This window comes from Pholcus phalangioides, unplaced genomic scaffold (assembly GCF_987345545.1).
Source record: "Pholcus phalangioides strain wild (caught in Gottingen) unplaced genomic scaffold, Ppha-v1.0 ptg000039l_1, whole genome shotgun sequence".
Taxonomy (NCBI): domain Eukaryota; kingdom Metazoa; phylum Arthropoda; class Arachnida; order Araneae; family Pholcidae; genus Pholcus; species Pholcus phalangioides.
The window spans coordinates 24361036-24380184 of NW_028301625.1; the positions used below are offsets into that span (position 1 = coordinate 24361036).

Sequence of the window (19149 nt, forward strand, 5' to 3'; positions counted from 1 at the left end):
AAATTCAAATTTTTTTTTTTTTAATAAATTAAGAAAAAGTTACATTCTCTCCCCCCAAGGCAGGTTCTGCATTGCCTCTGAGAAGAATATAATTCCATGCCAGTCTTTCCATGCAGAATAGAGAAATCACATCTACATACTGTTCATAAAGTATGTGTTTCCTTTTGTGGATGCTATCAGTGATTGATAATCTTGGGTATATGAATTCTTAAAAGCTTTATATTTAGCTGTATATAGCTTAAAGTTTTATATTTTCTTTCTGAAGATGTTTAATCGGAAGAACCGATTAAAAAAAATTCAAATTACAAAGCTGCGGACGAAAAAACGTGTTTACCGCACGGCTGTTAATAGAATACAATATGATTATACAGGAATTTTGGCAACCAAGGTCATGCCCCTGATTAATGATTGCCGATAAATGCTACGAAAACAAAGTCGCGTCTTTGCCAGTTGCTTAAATGCGGTCACAGAGACTTTTTTACGATGGAAATGACTACGACTGTCCTCTATAGGTGTTTTCCCTAACGATGACGGTAATTATTGACGCCACGACAACGTGAAAGCTCGCGTAAAATATAATTTTCTGCCAAAATCTGGAGAAATTTTAACAAATCTGGAGAACGGGAAGAAGGATGAAAAATCCGGAGTCTCCTGCCTAAATCGGGAGAGTTGGCAGGTCTGGATATTGAAGTTTGAGGTTCATTTTACTAACACGCCATATAAATATTCCTACAAAATTTCAGAATTTTTGGTGTAGTAGATTTTATTTCAAAATGGATGAGCTCAAAAATTGCTGGTTTGAGAAAATAGCACTCAAAGTGGTTTTTTTTTGTGTGTTTAGGTTTATACTATAATTCATTAATTTTTTTATTTTATTGTATAAAAACAAATTAATTTTATTCACATGAATTTTTTAAAGTCATGTTTGAAAAAAATCAACTAAAGGAGTCGTGACACCCCTTAAACAAATAAAGTATCACTAACAATTTTGAGATGAGATTTTTTTTTGAATTCAGATGTTTTGGAAAATATACACGTTGCATCACAGCTTTTGATTGTAATTCTGCAACACAATTAACTTGATTAACACGTTAAGCTTATAGAATGAAATCAATCACAGATACAAATTGTCATGATAAAGTTCAAAACTTTTACAGCATCTCATTTATGTTGTGTGTGTATGAAACAATATTTAAAACCATATATAGAAAAACAAAGTTAAGAGAAAGATCTTTCTTGTAAAAATGTAAATGAAATTTATTAAAATTTCAGGGTGATAAAAATCAATTGCAGTCACAAGGAAATTAGACATCTTCATAGCAACGTGTATAAACTAGTATGAAAATATGACTGGATGACTAACCAATAAAAAAAAATCTGAAAACACTATTTTGAATATGCAAATTCATAAAATAATTACTTTGATTAAAAGTTTCCGACTAAATCATTATTATTTTACTGCTCCCACCAGTCACTCTTCATCAAGCTACCATTTTTACATCCTTTATTGAAGCTTTTTATGTGCAAAAGTTTCGATGAAATTTTAAAATTTCTCAAAAAATACTGTACTGTTTTATTAATCAACATGTGATCTAATTCGAAAGATGGAGTAAAAAAAACAATCGCGAAGTTAACACAATGCACTGTATGTAATTTCTCTTCAATGATTTCATTTAATAGCCTATTGAAGGAGAATATGTGCGAGCAAAGCACCAGGACCAGATGATATATATCCCAGGGTCCTCAGGGAATGTGCTAATGAATTTTTAGGGCCAGTCGCACAAATATACAGGAGTAGTGTTGCTGAGGGTATCGTCCCAAGGGATTGGAAACTTGCTAATGTCGTTCCGATATTTAAGAAGGGTAGTAGAGAAGTTGTGTCCAATTATCGTCCAGTGAGTTTGACGAGCTCCCTCTCGAAGATTTTGGAAATTATTATCAAAAGGCAGTTTGTGAAGTGGATAGACGAGAATAATGTATTGTCGGATAATCAGTATGGGTTCAGAAAGGGGAAGTCATGTGTAACTAACCTCCTTTGCTTCTATGAATGGAGGTTATGAATGGGCAAATGAATGGAGCATGATGTTTAGCGTTGATAAGGTCGCTCATTTTGTGACTAAGGCTTTGTGTAAGAGCAAAAATGTAGATGTTGTTTACCTTGATTTCCAGAAGGCACTCGATCGGGTCCAACATGGTAAACTCTTGAAGTGTTTACACGAGATTGGAATTGGGGGCAACTTGCTGAATTGGATAGAATTGTGGTTAAGAGATAGGTCGCAACGAGTTATGGTGAACGGGGAATTCTCTGGTTGGACAGGCGTCACAAGTGGAGTTCCTCAAGGAAGTGTCCTTGGCCCCATACTTCTTTCACTTTTTATCGATAAACTCGATCAGGGTATCGATGGGATAACTAGCAAATTCGCAGATGATGTGAAGCTAATGGGGGTAATCAGGAATCAAAGCGATAGGGAATTGCTCCAGACCAACTTAAACAGGATTGCAGCATGGGCAAATGAATGGAGCATGATGTTTAGCGTTGATAAGCGCATGGTCTCTCATTTTGGTTCGAGCAACCCACGGTTCTCTTACGAGTTGAATGGTGTCATTATCCCAGATGCAACTAGGGTCACCGATTTGGGAATTCTCATTGACGAGCGGCTTAGGTTTTCTGAACATTGTTCAGCGGTGATCAAAAAAACGAATAGAATGCTTGGTCTCATTTTTAAAAAGGTCTCTTCGCATTCTCCTAAAGTCATTGTTCCGCTTTTTCGAGGTTTAATTCCTGGACTGGAGTATGCTGTAAGGTTTTGGAGACCATACCTACAGAGGGACATAGACTTGGTTGAAGGGGTGCAGAAAAGAGCTACATGTGTCCTTATTGGAACACGGGGCTTCAGTTATGAAGAGAGACTTTATTTTTTGAATATGTTTACATTGGATGAACGCAGATGTCGAGGAGATATGATCAAGTTTTCAAAATTTTCAATGAGATGGATAGAATGGACCATGAACTTTTAGTACACCGCCAATTGACTGCTTTTACAAGGGGACACCAGTATCGATTGGTGAGGGACAATGCAAGGTTATGGTGTCGCAGGGAATTTTTCTCCAATAGGGTTGTTAATAAATGGAATAGCTTACCCCCGGAGGTAGTAAATTGTAACACAATTGACACGTTTAAAAAGAAATACGATAAACATGTTGGGGTAAATCGAGAAGCTATCCATTCTTAGAATAAGACAACCATAAGTATTCTTTATGGGCATTGTATAATATTTTATCATGTGTATATATTGTTTATAATGTTTCTAATTACAGTTTTAATTGGGTTGCTTTATTTTTGAAATATATGACATCCATATTTGTTATGGGCATCTTTTTCTCAGCCACCTCGCTGGCATTTTGCCTGTTGTGGTGGTGTATTTGTATTCGAGAGAAAATTACGTTTTGGCAAAAAGGGTTGATTTTTTGGAAAAGCAATTTTTCAAACTGATGTCATTTGGCTGATACTTAACAAATCTGGAGATAAATTTGCCAATATAGGGAACGAAGGTACTGTGTAATAACAAGGTTACAATGTCACACTACACAAATAGAGAAAACGCCAATCATGAGGGAAAGGCCAAACTTGGCTCTAATGGGATTGAATATTTCAGTTCATTTTCAAAAAGTGGTCACCTTGTTGAGGAAGAAATTTACTTTCATTTGGTGTTTGGCACATAACTGACTTGGAAAAATGATGCATCACAAAATTTCAAAACACTAACTCCCTTAATATTCACTGATCCTAAAATGGAAAACACTTTTCCATTAAAGTTTTTCACAAGAAATCACATGTGTAATTATTGTGGGTGGTCAATAGTTACTATCCTGCATAGGCTGGAGCTTTATCACAGGAAATTACAGTAATTCGAGACAAAACATAGAGTAGGTAAGAAAGATGAACATATACTTATTACAGTAAAATCTCTCCATGTGTGATCCAGCTCTCCAGTATGCAGAGTTCTCTCTAACATGGCCTTTCAAAAGTTGTTGCACTTTAACGTTATGACTTGCAATATTTCTCTTTGCTCTTCTTATAAAGAATATGATACAGCTTTCAGTTTTTTGGGAAATTTTCCATCCGAGTTTCAACATCTGAGCAGAGTGAGAGATTCCAATTTTGATGCATTCATGCAGTGAATTGGGGGGGGGGAATGTTCTTTTTGATAACTTGACAAACTTTCCCAAATGGTGCAGCACCCCAGGGTTCCATGATAGCTTTTTTTGGGGTTCTGTGGGATCAAATGCTGCAGAACCCTTGAAAATCCTGAAACCTAAAGTGCTTTTAATTAAATAATAATTTCTTGTTACTGATGCTAGTAAGGCATAACAAACTTTTTTTTCATTTTGAGTTGACTAAATAATGTCAATTCAGACCATTTGGTTGATGAAACAACTGAAAGGCAGTGATTCCAGTAGTTTTCTCTGTTCTTACTTCGTCAGTCAGGGACTCTGGACATTTGAACAACAGAAATAATTCAGGGGGGAAAAATACTTTTTTTTTTTAAATTTTTCTTCTTTAATATTAAAATTTTATTGGGTTTTTTATATACAGAGTGAATCAGACCTATTCTGACAAACGAAAGGAGGTGATAGACAAGCCCAACTGGATCATGAAACACTCCCAACCCTGTCCTATCTCAAACTGTTTTTGAGTTATGGAGGATTATAGATTATGGAAAAAAAAATGTGTCAAGTCTGAAAAAACCAGAATTTGCAAAGTTTTTGAAAGACCAAGACCATTTTACAATAAACCATATCGGTTTTCTGGTTCAAGAGAAATTTAGTCTTCTGTTTGCAATACATCGCTGAAATCAGCAATTGTCAAAGTAGATATTCAACAAAAATTTGGAATTGGCAGTTACAGACCAATATTGACAACTTGATTTTGCACAAAAAATCCTATAAGTTGACACTACCTCTATCTACAGGATATCCGTATTTAATGGCGAACTACAAGCGCCGAGAGAGTGTGAAGTGAGATATCGAAAATTGTTGCCGAAAAAACCCTACTAAAATTACTTTGACGAATGCTAATTTCAGTGACATATTGCAAAAAAACGACTAAATTTCTCCTGAACTAGAAGACAATTTGGTTTATTTTAGGTTCTTTCGAAAGCTGGTGGAATGGACAAGTTTTTGGCAAATTTGACTATTTGTAGCTAGAAGGATGTTTGCAAAATTGACAATTAAAAATTTTGGCAATGATTTGATTTTGAACTTTGCCAATCTTTCAGCACCTGTAGCTTGCCATTAAATCCAGATATTTCAATGAAACTGGTGTTACCTTATAGGATTTTTTCTGCGCTTTCCAAATATATTCTTAGTTTGCGCGCAGGCCTCTTAGAAACTTCACAAATCCAGAGTTCTTTCAGACTTCCCCAATCGATTATCCGATAACTCAAAAACGGTTCGAGATAAGACAAGGTTGGTGGGGTGTTTCATGATCCACTTGGGCTTGTCTATCTCCCCCTTTTGTTTGGCAGAATAGGTTGGATTCAACCCGTATTTACAATGAAGTTTTAAACCAGAAGATGGTTCCAACTCCATGCAATGGTAAGATACCATAAATATTATTTTCTGTTTCAGTTTGAAAATTAAGGTAACCATGTGACCCATATTTTAAGTGTCATTCCCATGTAAGTCATAAAAACAATTTTTTTTGGAAAAGTTTTATTCACTATTAGTGATGTTTCTTGAACCACAGTACTTTCTTAAACTTTAAGAGAAAACTTGTATATTAAGAGAAATATTCAAAATTTATTTAGGTTCTGTTGAACCGCTGTATGGGTTCTACAGAGCAGCTTTATAACCATCAAGGTTTCAGTATAGGCTTTCATGTTGGAAACCTTGGAAGCTTTCACGTTGCTTATGCATATCCTCCTGATGACACTTGGGATCTCAACCAGCAACAGGCAGCAAAATATGCAAATTGATACATGCTCAAAAAAATTGCTGTTCATAATTTGTTGCATGCATGAAATGAAAAAAAAAGGTGAATTATTTTTTCAAAAGAATACTTGATGCTGTAAATTATCTTATGTTAATAAAGACCACAACAGGCAAATTGCTCAATGAGGTGGCTGAAAAAATTATGCCCATAAAAAATGTCAAATATAACCAAAATATAGCAACCCAATATAAAAGCATATATCACCAAAAAAAAATTAATACACTGTCCATAAAAAAAATTATGGTTGTCTTATCTAAGCATGAATAGCTTTTTGATTTATCCCACTATGTCTATCATACTTCTTTTTAAATGTATCAATTGTGTTAGAATTCACAACACCTATAGATAAGCTATTCCATTTATTAACATGGAATGATACATTCAGCAATGTTACTTCTGTAAATTTGTGCAACTGGTCCCAACAGTTCATTTGCACATTCCCTAAGGACCTTAGGAAAAATATATGGTCCTGGTGCTTTGCTTGCATATAAATTTTTCAGAAGTTTTAGTACTTCCATATCTTTCACCAGAATATCACACATTGAAGGCTTTATCATGTTTATTTATGTTGCCACACAACAATAAGTAATTTGCAGCCATATCCATATTTGCTCTGTAAAACCAAATTTTTTAATTTTGATTGTAATTTATTTGCCTAGTCTTCAAATACTATTTATTCATCTATCATTACATTTCACTATTAAGTACCCAATTGAGATTTATAAAAAAAAAAGAAACAAACCATTGTGTGAGAAGTTTATTATATCTCCCTCAATAATATAGATTTTCTTCAATCTGGCTGACACTCAGTCCCAATTAGGAATAGTTTTTTATTGTAATTTCGACTCATATTTGTGACAGACAATGATCAAAATGACCAATGACTAAAGGTAAGTGGGTTCTGTGTCCCACTGTACAAGAGGGGGAAAGAAAAAAAATCAAGACATTTCTGAATGACACTTGATAACTAGAGAGAGAGTTCATTCACATTTAATAATTCTATTATTGACACCCTTAACCCCTTACCTGTGTTGTCTAAACTGAGTTCAGACATGATATATTATTGATGTCAAAACCCAGTTGTCACATTAAAAATTAAGTTTTTCTTTCTATGTAGTTATGTTAGTAATTATTAACTTAATGAATAATTAAATTAATTGATAAATAGTAGTTACATTAATTAATGGCATTTCTTAATTTAAAAGTTTGTCCACTTTATAAAATAACCACTCTCTAACCCTTTTATTGATATAATCAACAAAATTAGACGGGGAAAAGATATATCCATTTTTGATGCAATTTTTTGAAATGAACAGGTAAGAGGTTAACTCGATTTTGAACAGAGAGAATTCTGAAGCAGTAAAAGTTCTTTAGCTCTTTTGCATTTGAAAATAATCTTGAAAAAGGGCACAAAGAATTTAGTCACACTTAAGGCCAAAAAATTCATTCAGACCAATTTGATTTTGTACTTGAGTTCTCATGAAAATCGTGAAATTTCTGTTTTAATTATATAGTGATGAACAATATATTTATAAATGGTCATTATCAGTCCTAATGATTTATTTCATACATGCTCAACTGTATAAAAACATACTAAATTGTTCTTTGTTTCAGTAAAAACTTGGCTCTTGTACCTTAAAATGTATTCCAGGCATTGCAATTAACTATGTGTGTTAAGTAATTCATTTTGTTTGTATGTAATTCTGGACGCATCCGTCCTTTGGGAATGCTTCAATATCTCCTTGAGATGGGAAGTGGGGTGTGTATGGTCCTTCAATGTTCAATTCCAGGTGGTGCATACATTACCATGAGCATAACTGTTTTGCGAGACAGCTTTTTCAATAGCATGAGAAATATGTTGAAGAGACAATGAGAGATTTCTGAATCTGTTCTAAAATAATATCAATCGTATGCAACAAAACCTATGTAAGATGCATTTGAAATTTATGTTTTCTACTAAACCTATTAAAAAATGGAAAATATAATAGGCCTATTTTGTGAAAATAATTACAAGTAATAAATAATACACTGAAATTTAATAATTTCAATGTCTTTTAAGAGGCATACCTCATGCACAATCAATCAACTTAACCATGAAGATGAATAATCGGACAGTTTGAAAATAATTTCTTAAAATATCAATTGTTTAGTACTTAAGATGAAAACAAACCTTTCTTTTCTTCTTCATCATCATCATCATAGGAATTTAGATTGTATTCATCATCAATACATTTTATGTCAACTTCATTTGTTTCACACCCCTGCATTTCAGGTTCATCTTCCATCTTTATGTCTTTTGAGATTTTGCTTCCATGGAAATACAATAATAATTAGATAATGTAGATAATTTTCATTCTGAAACACATGCGGCAGGGTTGTTTGGTTTAAATCATGATGGTTTTATAACCAGGTGGTTTTTTTCAAAAAATCACATAAAAGGAGACCAAAATAATTTTTTCCCCCTGAAAAATATCATATTAGTTCATTATTAGCAGGGTTGGACAAAGCGGAAAAACCGGCAGAAAGAAACTAGTTTCCCTTCAATAATTTATCATAAAAGTTAGAATTTATGCTTTAGATATGGCAAATGTAAATTTTTATAACCGATTAAATTTAATTTCACTAATTTAATTATGTATTCAAATTAATAATTGCATGTGTCTTTTGAAAAGTTGGACAATTTCTTCCGCTTGGCCAACTCTGTGCCAACTCTGCTTCTTCCAAATGGAAGAAACCACTCTTCCTTCCCTATTCATCATTTGCACTACAATGCAAGATATGGTAAATACATTTTAACAAATCTAATAAATTTGAATCAGGCCTATGACAACTTAACTATGTACATGTAAAATGAATTTAAAAAAATATACCTGTCCTTTGACTAGAGATGTAAAATTCTCAAGAGTAATCTTTAGGAAAATATTCTCATCTAGGAGAATATTCGAGAATATTCTCTGGAAGGACTATTATAAATAACTTGAGAATATTCTTCTTATTCTTGATGAGAATATTCTTCTTATTCTTGATGAGAATATTCTTCTTATTCTTGATGAGAATATTCTTCTTATTCTTGATGAGAATATTCTTCTTATTCTTGATGAGAATATTCTTCTTATTCTTGATGAGAATATTCTTCTTATTCTTGATGAGAATATTCTTCTTATTCTTGATGAGAATATTCTTCTTATTCTTGATGAGAATATTTTCCTGTTATTTATAATATAAATATATATATAATATCCTTGAAAATATTCTCTGGAAGTACTTCTTTTGCAAATCACTGGGGAATATTCTTATCAAAAATAAGAATTATTCTCAAGTTATAAATAATAGACCTTCCAGAGAATATTCTCGAATATTCTCCTCGATGAAAATATTCTTCAGTTATTTATAATAGTCGTCCTTCAAGAGATTATTCTCAAAAATATTTGTAATAACATGCATTATAATAATCTCTACAAATAACTTGAGAATAATTCTTATTATTTTAAGATATAGACCTATTCTACATATATTATACATCTCTCTTCCCGTTAAGAAGACAGGGAATATTGAAGTTTGTAGCCCACAATATTAAAGTTTAAAAGCAAAAAAATGAAACCAACATGGCTGAATTGCATAACTTGCAAAAAAATGTGAGTGATACAGAATTTAAGTGTATGTAGGCTACATTGAAGAAAAAAACAGTTCTGTATCTTCTTAGAATGAAGGTGATTGTATAAGAATAGCTTCCTTTGTCAATCGACTTTTGCGCTTTGCTTTGAACTTATTTCTGAAAATTTATGTAATTTTAAAATAATTTTTTAAGGTTTTAATCTAAAGGTTTCTGAAATCTTTATAATCAAACTTTCAAAACCTCTCATGACCAAAAGAATATTCTTGAACTAAAAGTTGTCATTGGGGTGATTATACCAAAAATTGCTTTGTTGTAAATGCTTCAGGCAATGAAAAAACTGATTTATATTTCATAATGTAAACAAAATTAGCAAACAAATTTAAATTATTTGAAAGAAAAATGAATATTCTAGATCAGCGTTTCTTAACCTTTTTTGCCCGTGGCCCCCTTTGAAGCATATTTTTTTCTCGTGGCTCCCGTCTCACCCAGAGTCTTCGACCCAGATCTAGAAGCAAGATCTTTTATGCATATTGAATTGATTTTTTCAGTGAATTTATACTGAATGAAAATTTTGCAAATAAGATAGCCCTCCAGACCACTGGCCTAGAATTTATTGAGCTCCCCGCTAATCCAAGTTCTATTCAGGACAGTCTCAAAATCATGGGCCCTCAGCCAAAGTGATGCTATGGTAGTCCCATACTTATAGCCGGAAATAAACAGGCTACATAGTTCCTACTTATTTTCAAAATTTATTGTACTATAAAAAATATAAGGTGGGATCACTTATGGACATGAGAACCTAGGGCATGACCCCTCACAAGAGCGGGAAACCCCCTAGGGAACCTGCTGCAAAATGTAGGTGGTGAGGCCCGGGTGGGTCCATGCCCTAAGACGGCCCTGGTTTTGTTGGATTCTGTAAGTGTATAACAGTTTTTATATTAGTCTCTAGTATAAAAACATTATTTCTTCACACCTTAATTTTTCTTCTCAGCTCTCTGCAGCCCTCCAAACCACCTGTCATGGCCCCTTTCTAAATTTTCTTCCGTGGCCCCCTTGAAGTATCACAATACCACTAGGGGGCCATATGGCCCCCGGTTGAGAACCACTGTTCTAGATTCTCTAATTTTTACATCCAGGAGAATATTCTCATTCTCTGAGAATATTCTCACCTCACATCCCATGACTCAAGGAATGATAAAGTCTTCAACAATATTTAAGTGAATGAAGTGGAAGTTCTAAAACTTCTAAAAAATGTATGTGCAAGCTACCAGTATCAGATGATATTTATCCTAGGGTTCCCCCAAAGCAGAATGTTTTGCACTGCTTTGCAACACTCTCAGCTGACCGACTGGAAATGTTCTGCAGTAAAAATTCCCACAATAGTGTTTTCTTCACTTTTCAAGTTCTTGCAAATTGTTCTGCAGTAGCATTAATTGTTCTGTGGTCGCAGATTTCAACATATTCTGCTTTGTGGCTAGGATCCTTAGGGAATGCGCTAAAGGTTTCTAAAATCTTTATAACCAAACTGGCGGGGGCCAGTTGCACAGATTTACAGAAATAGTTTGGATGAGGCTATCGTTCCAGGGGATTGGAAGCTTGCTAATGTGGTTCTGATATTTAAAAAGGGCTAGTATAGACAAACCATTTTGAATTATCGTCCACTGAGTATGACGAGCTCCCTCTCAAAAATTTTGGAAATTATTGTCAAAAGGCAATTGAAGTGGATAGACGAGAATAGAATGCATTGTTGAAAAACCAGCATAGGTTAAGGAAGGGGAGGTCATGTGTAACTAACCTCCTTTGCTTTTTGCTTCTATGACCACGTCACTAAGTTGATAAACGACATTACTACGTTGATGTTGTTTATCTTGATTTCCAGAGGGCATTAAATTGGGTCCAGCATGGTAAACTCTTGAAGTATTTACATGAGATTGCTATTGGGGGCAACTTGTTGAACTGAATAGAATCGTGGTTGAGAAATAGATCACAATGGGTTATGATGAACGGAGAAATTTTCCGATTGGACACATGTGAAAAGTGAAGTTTCTCAAGGAAGTGTCCTTGGAACCAACTTTTTTTCACTGTTTATCGATAAACGTAATCAGGGTTTCAACAGGATTGTCAGCAAATTCGCAGAGAGCATAAAACTAATGTGGGTAGTTGGGAATCAAAATGAAAAGGAGACTCCAGACAAACTTGAATATGATTGCAGCATGGGCTAACGATTTAGCTTTGATAAGTGCATTAGACACTTATTTTGGTTTGAATAACCCGTTCACTCACGAGTTGAATGGTATTACTGTCCTAGATGCAACTAGGGTCATTGATTTGAGAAGTATTGACCAGCGGATCAGGTTGTCTAAGCAGTGGCCAAAAAAAATAAATAGAAAAAATGCTTGGTTTCATTCCTAAAAAGATCTTTTTGTGTTCTCCTAAAGCCATTCTTCCCCTTTTTGAGGCTTTGTTCATCTCGGACTGGAGTATGTTATAAGGTTTTGAAGACCATATCTATGCAGGGACATGCACTTGGTTCAGAGGTGCAGAGAAAAGCACACAAAAAATGTATGCTCTTGTTGGTCCACAAGGCTTGAGCTATGAAGACTTGATTTCTTGAATGTGTTTGCATTATAACATAGACCCTTCATAGGTTTGAGTAGTTCCAGTATACTGACACTACTCAGACCTATGAAGCACTGTTTTGATGGAGGTATTCCATCGAAGCTTGGTATATACTCTATATGGACCATGGGAAAAAAGGAAAATTCAATAAAAAAGTGCCACTTATTCGCCTGGTGGTCGAAAATTGAACTTTTTTTATTGCATAAGTCTCTCTCATGGTCTCATTAAGATATCCTCAAAATTTGGCTGCATTCAGATGAGTAGTTTTGAGAAAAAAGACTGCAATGACTACAAAAGAATGTTAGAGTTCAATCATTCTTTCATTTTTGTCACACCACGGTCACTTAAAGAAAAATGTTTGAGAATAAGGAATTTTTTTCCATGGATAATTGTAATGACATGTAAATTAGAAATTAATGTCTTAATTAAATTGTTTATAAATTATAATATTGTAAATGATTAATAATTTTAAAAATTAAATTTATTGTAACTATTAATATTGTAAATCAGAAATTATTGTTGTAATTGAATTATTTATTTTCTCTGTGCTTGCCTGCTCCAACTCCATTTTTTCCTGACTTCCAAATACAGTTCTGATGCATCTTGATAACAATAATAACAGCATGCAAAGCTTGGCTGAATATCATTTATGGATTCACAAATATTTGAATACACTTGCATTGTGATATATAGTATAAGCAGGTGCATTTATTATTTTTATTACTAGAGCCCGGAAGTTGAGGCAAAATGCTATAAATGCATTTTTTTTTTTTTTGCCTATTTTCAAACTTTTTTTAGTGAAAATTCAAGTTTTCCTGCCATAAATACCCATTTCAATATATTTTTAAGTTTATTAGTGAGTTTTAGAGGTCATAATCTATAAAACTTGAATATTTTTAGCATTGAGAACAAAATAATTGATCTTTTTAAAATTTTCCAACTTTCTTGGTACTAATTATCATCAGAAAGCACCCCCTCTACCTCAATTAGACACAATTAAGCGTCCTGAGAGATTGTGTTGCCATGCATTAACTTTGCTTTGACTGGATGGTATTAGACGTGAATGATTGTTTTAGATGAACGTAGCCCATGCTAGAAAAGCAGAGGCAAATTAAAAATTGTTTCTCCACATGCTTCACATGTCTTGCTCAGGCAGTGGACTGCATTATATATGTATAGCTGACCGATGATTGTCCCAAGAGGTCATCATTGACTTCATGGCTCACACAAGGCGGGGTAAAAACAGACAGGGCTCTGGGACCTCATGTTGTTCCGAGATTGTTTTTTTTACACTATAAACACACTGCAAACAACCACGGCAATTTATTTTATATACATATTTAGTATTCGATTAAATTTACCAGAGTCGCCCTCAGAGGTTTGTGACAGATGCTGCCACACAGGGCCCCCGTGCTTGAAGGAGTCTCGCATATGTGGTAATATTAAAAAAAAAAAAAAAAAGAGAATTTTTTTACTACAACAGCACAAGGTAGCTATGTTTCAACTATAGAAATGATAATGATTATTCCAAATAATACTACGAGAATTATTCGCAACTCTCAGCCCCACAGTTCATTTTCTCTACGGGCTTAGCATCTGGGGTGATTGTGGCCCTGGAAATGTCCTGATAATGAGGGTCTACTGACATTTTATATTGGGCTTGAAATCAGTTTAACATGCATAATAATGCAGTTATTATAAACCATAATTAAAGCAGTAAAGGCATGGTCCATCACAAAGGTGGGGCTGACAGGGCTCCTGTCCAGGGGCCCAGGACAATTACTACCGTTTTTTTGTTTTTCATGCTATAAATTCACTATAGAAGGACTTGTGAAAAGTCTTTCTGGTTTGGGGGGAATAAAAGATTCCAGCCTAGGGATCCTGCTCAAGGATGTGGGGGGCCATGTGAGTGGAGGTATTATATGCAACCAATTTTTCAGCTGGTTTTTAGACCCCCCTAATATACCTTAGTTTTTTTTAAATTTTATTTAAGAAAGTGGCACTGACGAAGTTCATTTCCTGACTAAAAAGACAGAAGTTCTTGAAGCGTTAAGAACTGCTCGAGCTAGATCTAATTCCTGCATGGAACCCTCCCCCCCCCCATTAAATTAATTTGGAACTTCAAATTCAATCAAAATATTTTTGCTAATAAACCAAGCATTTTTTCCCCAGTTGAGACGACTCTCTACTGCCTATTTTGCCATGCCCAAGGATCCCTCAAGTCAATTTTGCCCAGAGTTCAAGATTACCTCATATTTCTACCATGAACTGCTGATAAAAAATTCAAATCACAAAAATTAAATGTCCATGTACATATAAAATTAATGTGCATAAAATTTAGTTGCAGAGAAATGCTAACTAGTCAAACATTTGTTCTAATTAGTGAAAACTTGAAAAATACTGATATAAAACGAAAGTTTGCCAGTGTATTTAACCATGATATAGTTGAATACTAAACGCTTAAAAATTTTAAAAATTTGTTTTTCTTTCTTTTATTGAAAGTTTGCTTCTTAAGTCATCACTCCACTTAAGCCATCATAATTTTTCAATAACTCGAGTGACAACTTATTGAGGTTTCACAGTATTTATATTCAGGAGTGAAGGTCATGACAAAATAAAATGAAATCACACTTATGGTTACAGCTATAGCAATTTTACTATGTTCCCTCTTTTATATTTTATTCTTATATTCACATGTATGTTAGAGATTGGATGAAACTTTTCTGCATTGTTGTGTTGTTCAACTTTGTCATTTCACTTTCATTGCGTGGGTGGTACTGCATATTCTGCTTGCAGTAGTGTTTCAGCACCAATTTTCTTCCATTGTTTTTACAGTGTTAAACTGCTTCTGTTGGGCAGAGGCTCTGCAATGACTTCAAGCCCAGTGGAATTAACTTTCCCGGTGAATTTTATTTTCCATTCTAATGATTTTTTTCTCAATTTGGCAGTAATCGAGTATCGTCTGTTCAATTCCATTTATATTAAGCACATGTGGATGCCTGTTAGATTATGCCAGAATTTAACCTGTACCCCCTTATTTACTGCAGTGGAGGAAGGATGGAAAAAAAGGAAAAACAGGAGAGAGCTAAAAAAAGGAAAAACAGGAGAGAGCTAAAAAAGGAAAAACAGGAGAGAGCTAAAAAAGGAAAAAAAAGGGGGAGAGAGCTGAGAAAACTTATTTTTTCCCCCATGTTATACGTCAGGTTACAACCTCGATCAACCCAAGGTCTGGGCACCAGATTGGTACCCATAAGGGTAACTATGAGTAAACTCTGTAATGTTGTTGGGGTTGTTGGGACATTTGCTCCTCACTTGGGGTCACGTTCTTGGAGCTTCCCGCATTTACCGATAGGTGGCTTCGTTCGGATGGGATCCATCTAAATAAGAGAGGGGTCTGGGAGGTTTACGATAGTCTTAGGTCAGGTTTTTTACTCCCAGACCACGTAGTCGGGAATGCGGGTTAGTTAATGATAATCACAACAGTACTGACGGGGAATTACCCACCTCTGACTTGGATGGCTTCTCGATTGACAACAAACCACCGGGCAAATTAAAATGTGTGTTAATAAATGCCAGGAGCTTGAGTAACAAGAAAGATTTTTTAGAAACTATGATAGTTGTGGAGGACTTGGATCTTATAGCCATTACAGAATCTTGGGCAAACGATGGGGATGAATCTTTCTTACACATCTCCGGATACGATACTTTTTTGAGAAATAGATCTGATAGGAAAGGGGGTGGAGTGTTGTTATACATGAAATCATGTTTGAAGGCTAGAGAGTGTAACGTGCAGAGAAGTGATATTGAAACCATATGGGTTGAACTTGAGAACAAAAGACGTCATAAGCTTATTGTTGGGGTTTGTTACAATCCACCGAATAGGGATCAAAACTACATCGCCAAAATGCATGATGAAATTTCCTACATGTGTAAGCGAAAGAGGGTTCTCATACTAGGGGATTTCAATTACCCGGGTATTGATTGGGAGAACCTTTCATCTGGAAATCAGTATGAAAGAGACTTTCTTAAGTTGGTGCTCGAAAATTTTTTGTATCAGCATGTATCAGAAGCCACTAGGGGTACTGCTATTTTGGATTTAGTTCTTACTAGTTCTGAGGATCTAGTTGAACATGTTTCGGTGGGGGAAGAGTTTTCTTCCAGTGATCATCGTATCGTCAGATTTCACTGTAACTTTTCCTCGGGTAAGGTTGATAACAAAAGACTGGTTCCTTGTTTTTGGAGAACTAACTTTGATGTTTTGCGAAGAAGGTTAGCGGAAGTTTTCAAAGACCGGTTGGAATCAGTAGGGGTGGTAAGTCAATGGGAAGAATTTAGTACGAAGCTGTCCTCTGTTTTGCACGACGTCATACCCTTTGTTCGAAAAAAGCGTGTTTGTACATCACACCCTCTATGGTTCACGGATAGCGTGCGGAACATTTATCTTGAAAAGAAAACAGCATTCAGAGAGTATAAAAGTGGACGAGGTGACCTATCATTGTTTACTGATAAAAGAAGACTGTTGAAGAAAGCGATAAGGGATAGTAAAAAGCAAGTTGAATCTAGGTTGGCAGATAACATTGGCTCTGACCCAAAATCATTTTTTCAATACGTCAATAATGGATGTAAGGGGACAGTTGGCCCCCCCTCGATAGGAGGCTCAAAAGTAGAGAGCAATGTAGGCATGTGTAGTGCTTTCAATGACTTTTTCGCGTCGGTTTTTAATGGAGATAATGATATTCGATATACGGGTGTTGCATGGGGTAATAAAACGCTCAACGATATTCAAGTGGAAGACGTGGAGGTCCTAAATCTTCTAAGAAATGTATGTGCAAGCAAAGCACCAGGACCAGATGATATCTATCTCAGGGTTCTCAGGGAAGGTGCTAATGAATTGTTGGGGCCAGTCGCACAGATATACAGGAGTAGTGTTGCTGAGGGTATCGTCCCGAGAGATTGGAAACTGGCTAACGTTGTTCCGATATTTAAGAAGGGTAGTAGAGAAGTGGTGTCTAATTATCGTCCAGTGAGTTTGACGAGCTCCCTCTCGAAAATTTTGGAAATTATCATCAAAAGGCAGTTTGTGAAGTGGATAGACGAGAATAATGTATTGTCGGATAATCAGCATGGGTTCAGGAAGGGGAAGTCATGTGTAACTAACCTCCTTTGCTTCTATGATTACGTGACTAAGGCTTTGGGTAAGAGCAAAAATGTCGACGTTGTTTACCTTGATTTCCAGAAGGCATTCGATCGGGTCCAACATGGCAAACTCTTGAAGCGTTTACACGAGATTGGAATAGGGGGCAACTTGCTGAATTGGATAGAATCGTGGTTAAGAGATAGGTCGCAACGAGTTATGGTGAACGGGGAATTCTCTGGTTGGACAGACGTCACAAGTGGAGTTCCTCAGGGAAGTGTCCTTGGCCCCATACTTTTTTCACTTTTTATCGACAAACTCGATCAGGGTATCGATGGAATTACTAGCAAATTCGCAGATGATGTGAAGCTAATGGGGGTAATCGGAAATGAAAGCGATAGGGAGTTGCTCCAGACCAACTTAAACAAGATTGCAGCATGGGCAAATGAATGGAGCATGACGTTTAGCGTAGATAAGTGCATGGTCGCTCATTTTGGTTCGAACAACCCACGGTTCTCTTACGAGTTGAATGGTGTCACTATCCCGGATGCAACTAGAGTCACCGATTTGGGAATTCTCATTGACGAGCGACTTAAGTTTTCTGAACATTGTTCAGCGGTTGTCAAAAAAGCGAATAGAATGCTTGGTCTCATTTTCAAAAAGGTCTCTTCGCGTTCTCCTAAAGTCATTCTTCCGCTTTTTCGAGGCTTAGTTCGTCCTGGAATGGAGTATGCTGTAAGGTTTTGGAGACCATACCTACAGAGGGACATAGACTTGGTTGAAGGGGTGTAGAGAAGAGCTACGCGTGTCCTTATTGGCACACAGGGCTTGAGTTATGAAGAAAGACTTCATTTTTTGAATATGTTTACATTGGATGAACGCAGGTGTCGAGGAGATATGATCGAAGTGTTCAAAATTTTCAATGGGATGGATAGGATGGACCATGAACTTTTAGTACACCGCCAATCGACTGCTTTTACAAGGGGACACCAGTATCGATTGGTGAGGGACAATGCAAGGTTATGGTGTCGCAGGGAATTTTTCTCCAATAGGGTTGTTAATAAATGGAATAGCTTACCCCCGGAGGTAGTAAATTGTAACACAATTGACACGTTTAAAAAGAAATACGATAAACATGTTGGGGTAAATCGAGAAGCTATCCATTCTTAGAATAAGACAACCATAAGTATTCTTTATGGGCATTGTATAATATTTTATCATGTGTATATATTGTTTGTTTAATTTGTGTTAATTGCATTTTTAATTGGGTTGCTGTATTTTTGAAACATATGACAACCATATTTTTATGGGCATCTTTTTATCAGCCACCTCGTTGGGCATTTTGCCTGTTGTGGCGTTGTATTTGTATTTGTATTTCTCACATTAAAAAAATTGAAAACCAGTATAAAAAATATTTACCTGGAATGGCCATTAGACTCAATAACCAGATTCTTAAGTTCTTCTTGAGTAAGCTGAACCTTTGAAAATAAATACAATTAAGCTTTGACTCCCAACAAATTTGAATGTTACTTTTTATTTCAATACACGCTAAATTAACTACTAATGGTAAACAATAATAGAAAGCTTTGTATTGCTACATCGTATTTTCATGCACTTTTTTCTCTAATACTGATATGTAATTCTATACCAAATAAAAGTCAGTGGCATCAACAGAGATCTTTTTTAGAAAAAAATAAACGATAATTCATTTCCATGAATAGATAGGTAGGCTTATTTGTATTTGGGTACCAGACTACCATTGCACCATAAACAAACATGGTAAGT

General features: G+C 35.3%; 1 protein-coding gene across 1 annotated transcript in view; it reads right to left on the minus strand.

Annotated features, from left to right (window-relative positions):
• Positions 1-19149, minus strand: part of nclb (PWP1 homolog no child left behind) — a 47522-nt gene that overhangs the window by 26443 nt on the left and 1930 nt on the right. The window contains exons 2-3 of the mRNA XM_089254093.1: positions 18784-18842; positions 8166-8302 (exon numbers count right to left, since the gene is read on the minus strand). Of these exons, the coding sequence (XP_089110219.1) occupies positions 8166-8302; positions 18784-18842 (196 nt within the window). The remainder of the gene's footprint in view (positions 1-8165; positions 8303-18783; positions 18843-19149) is intronic.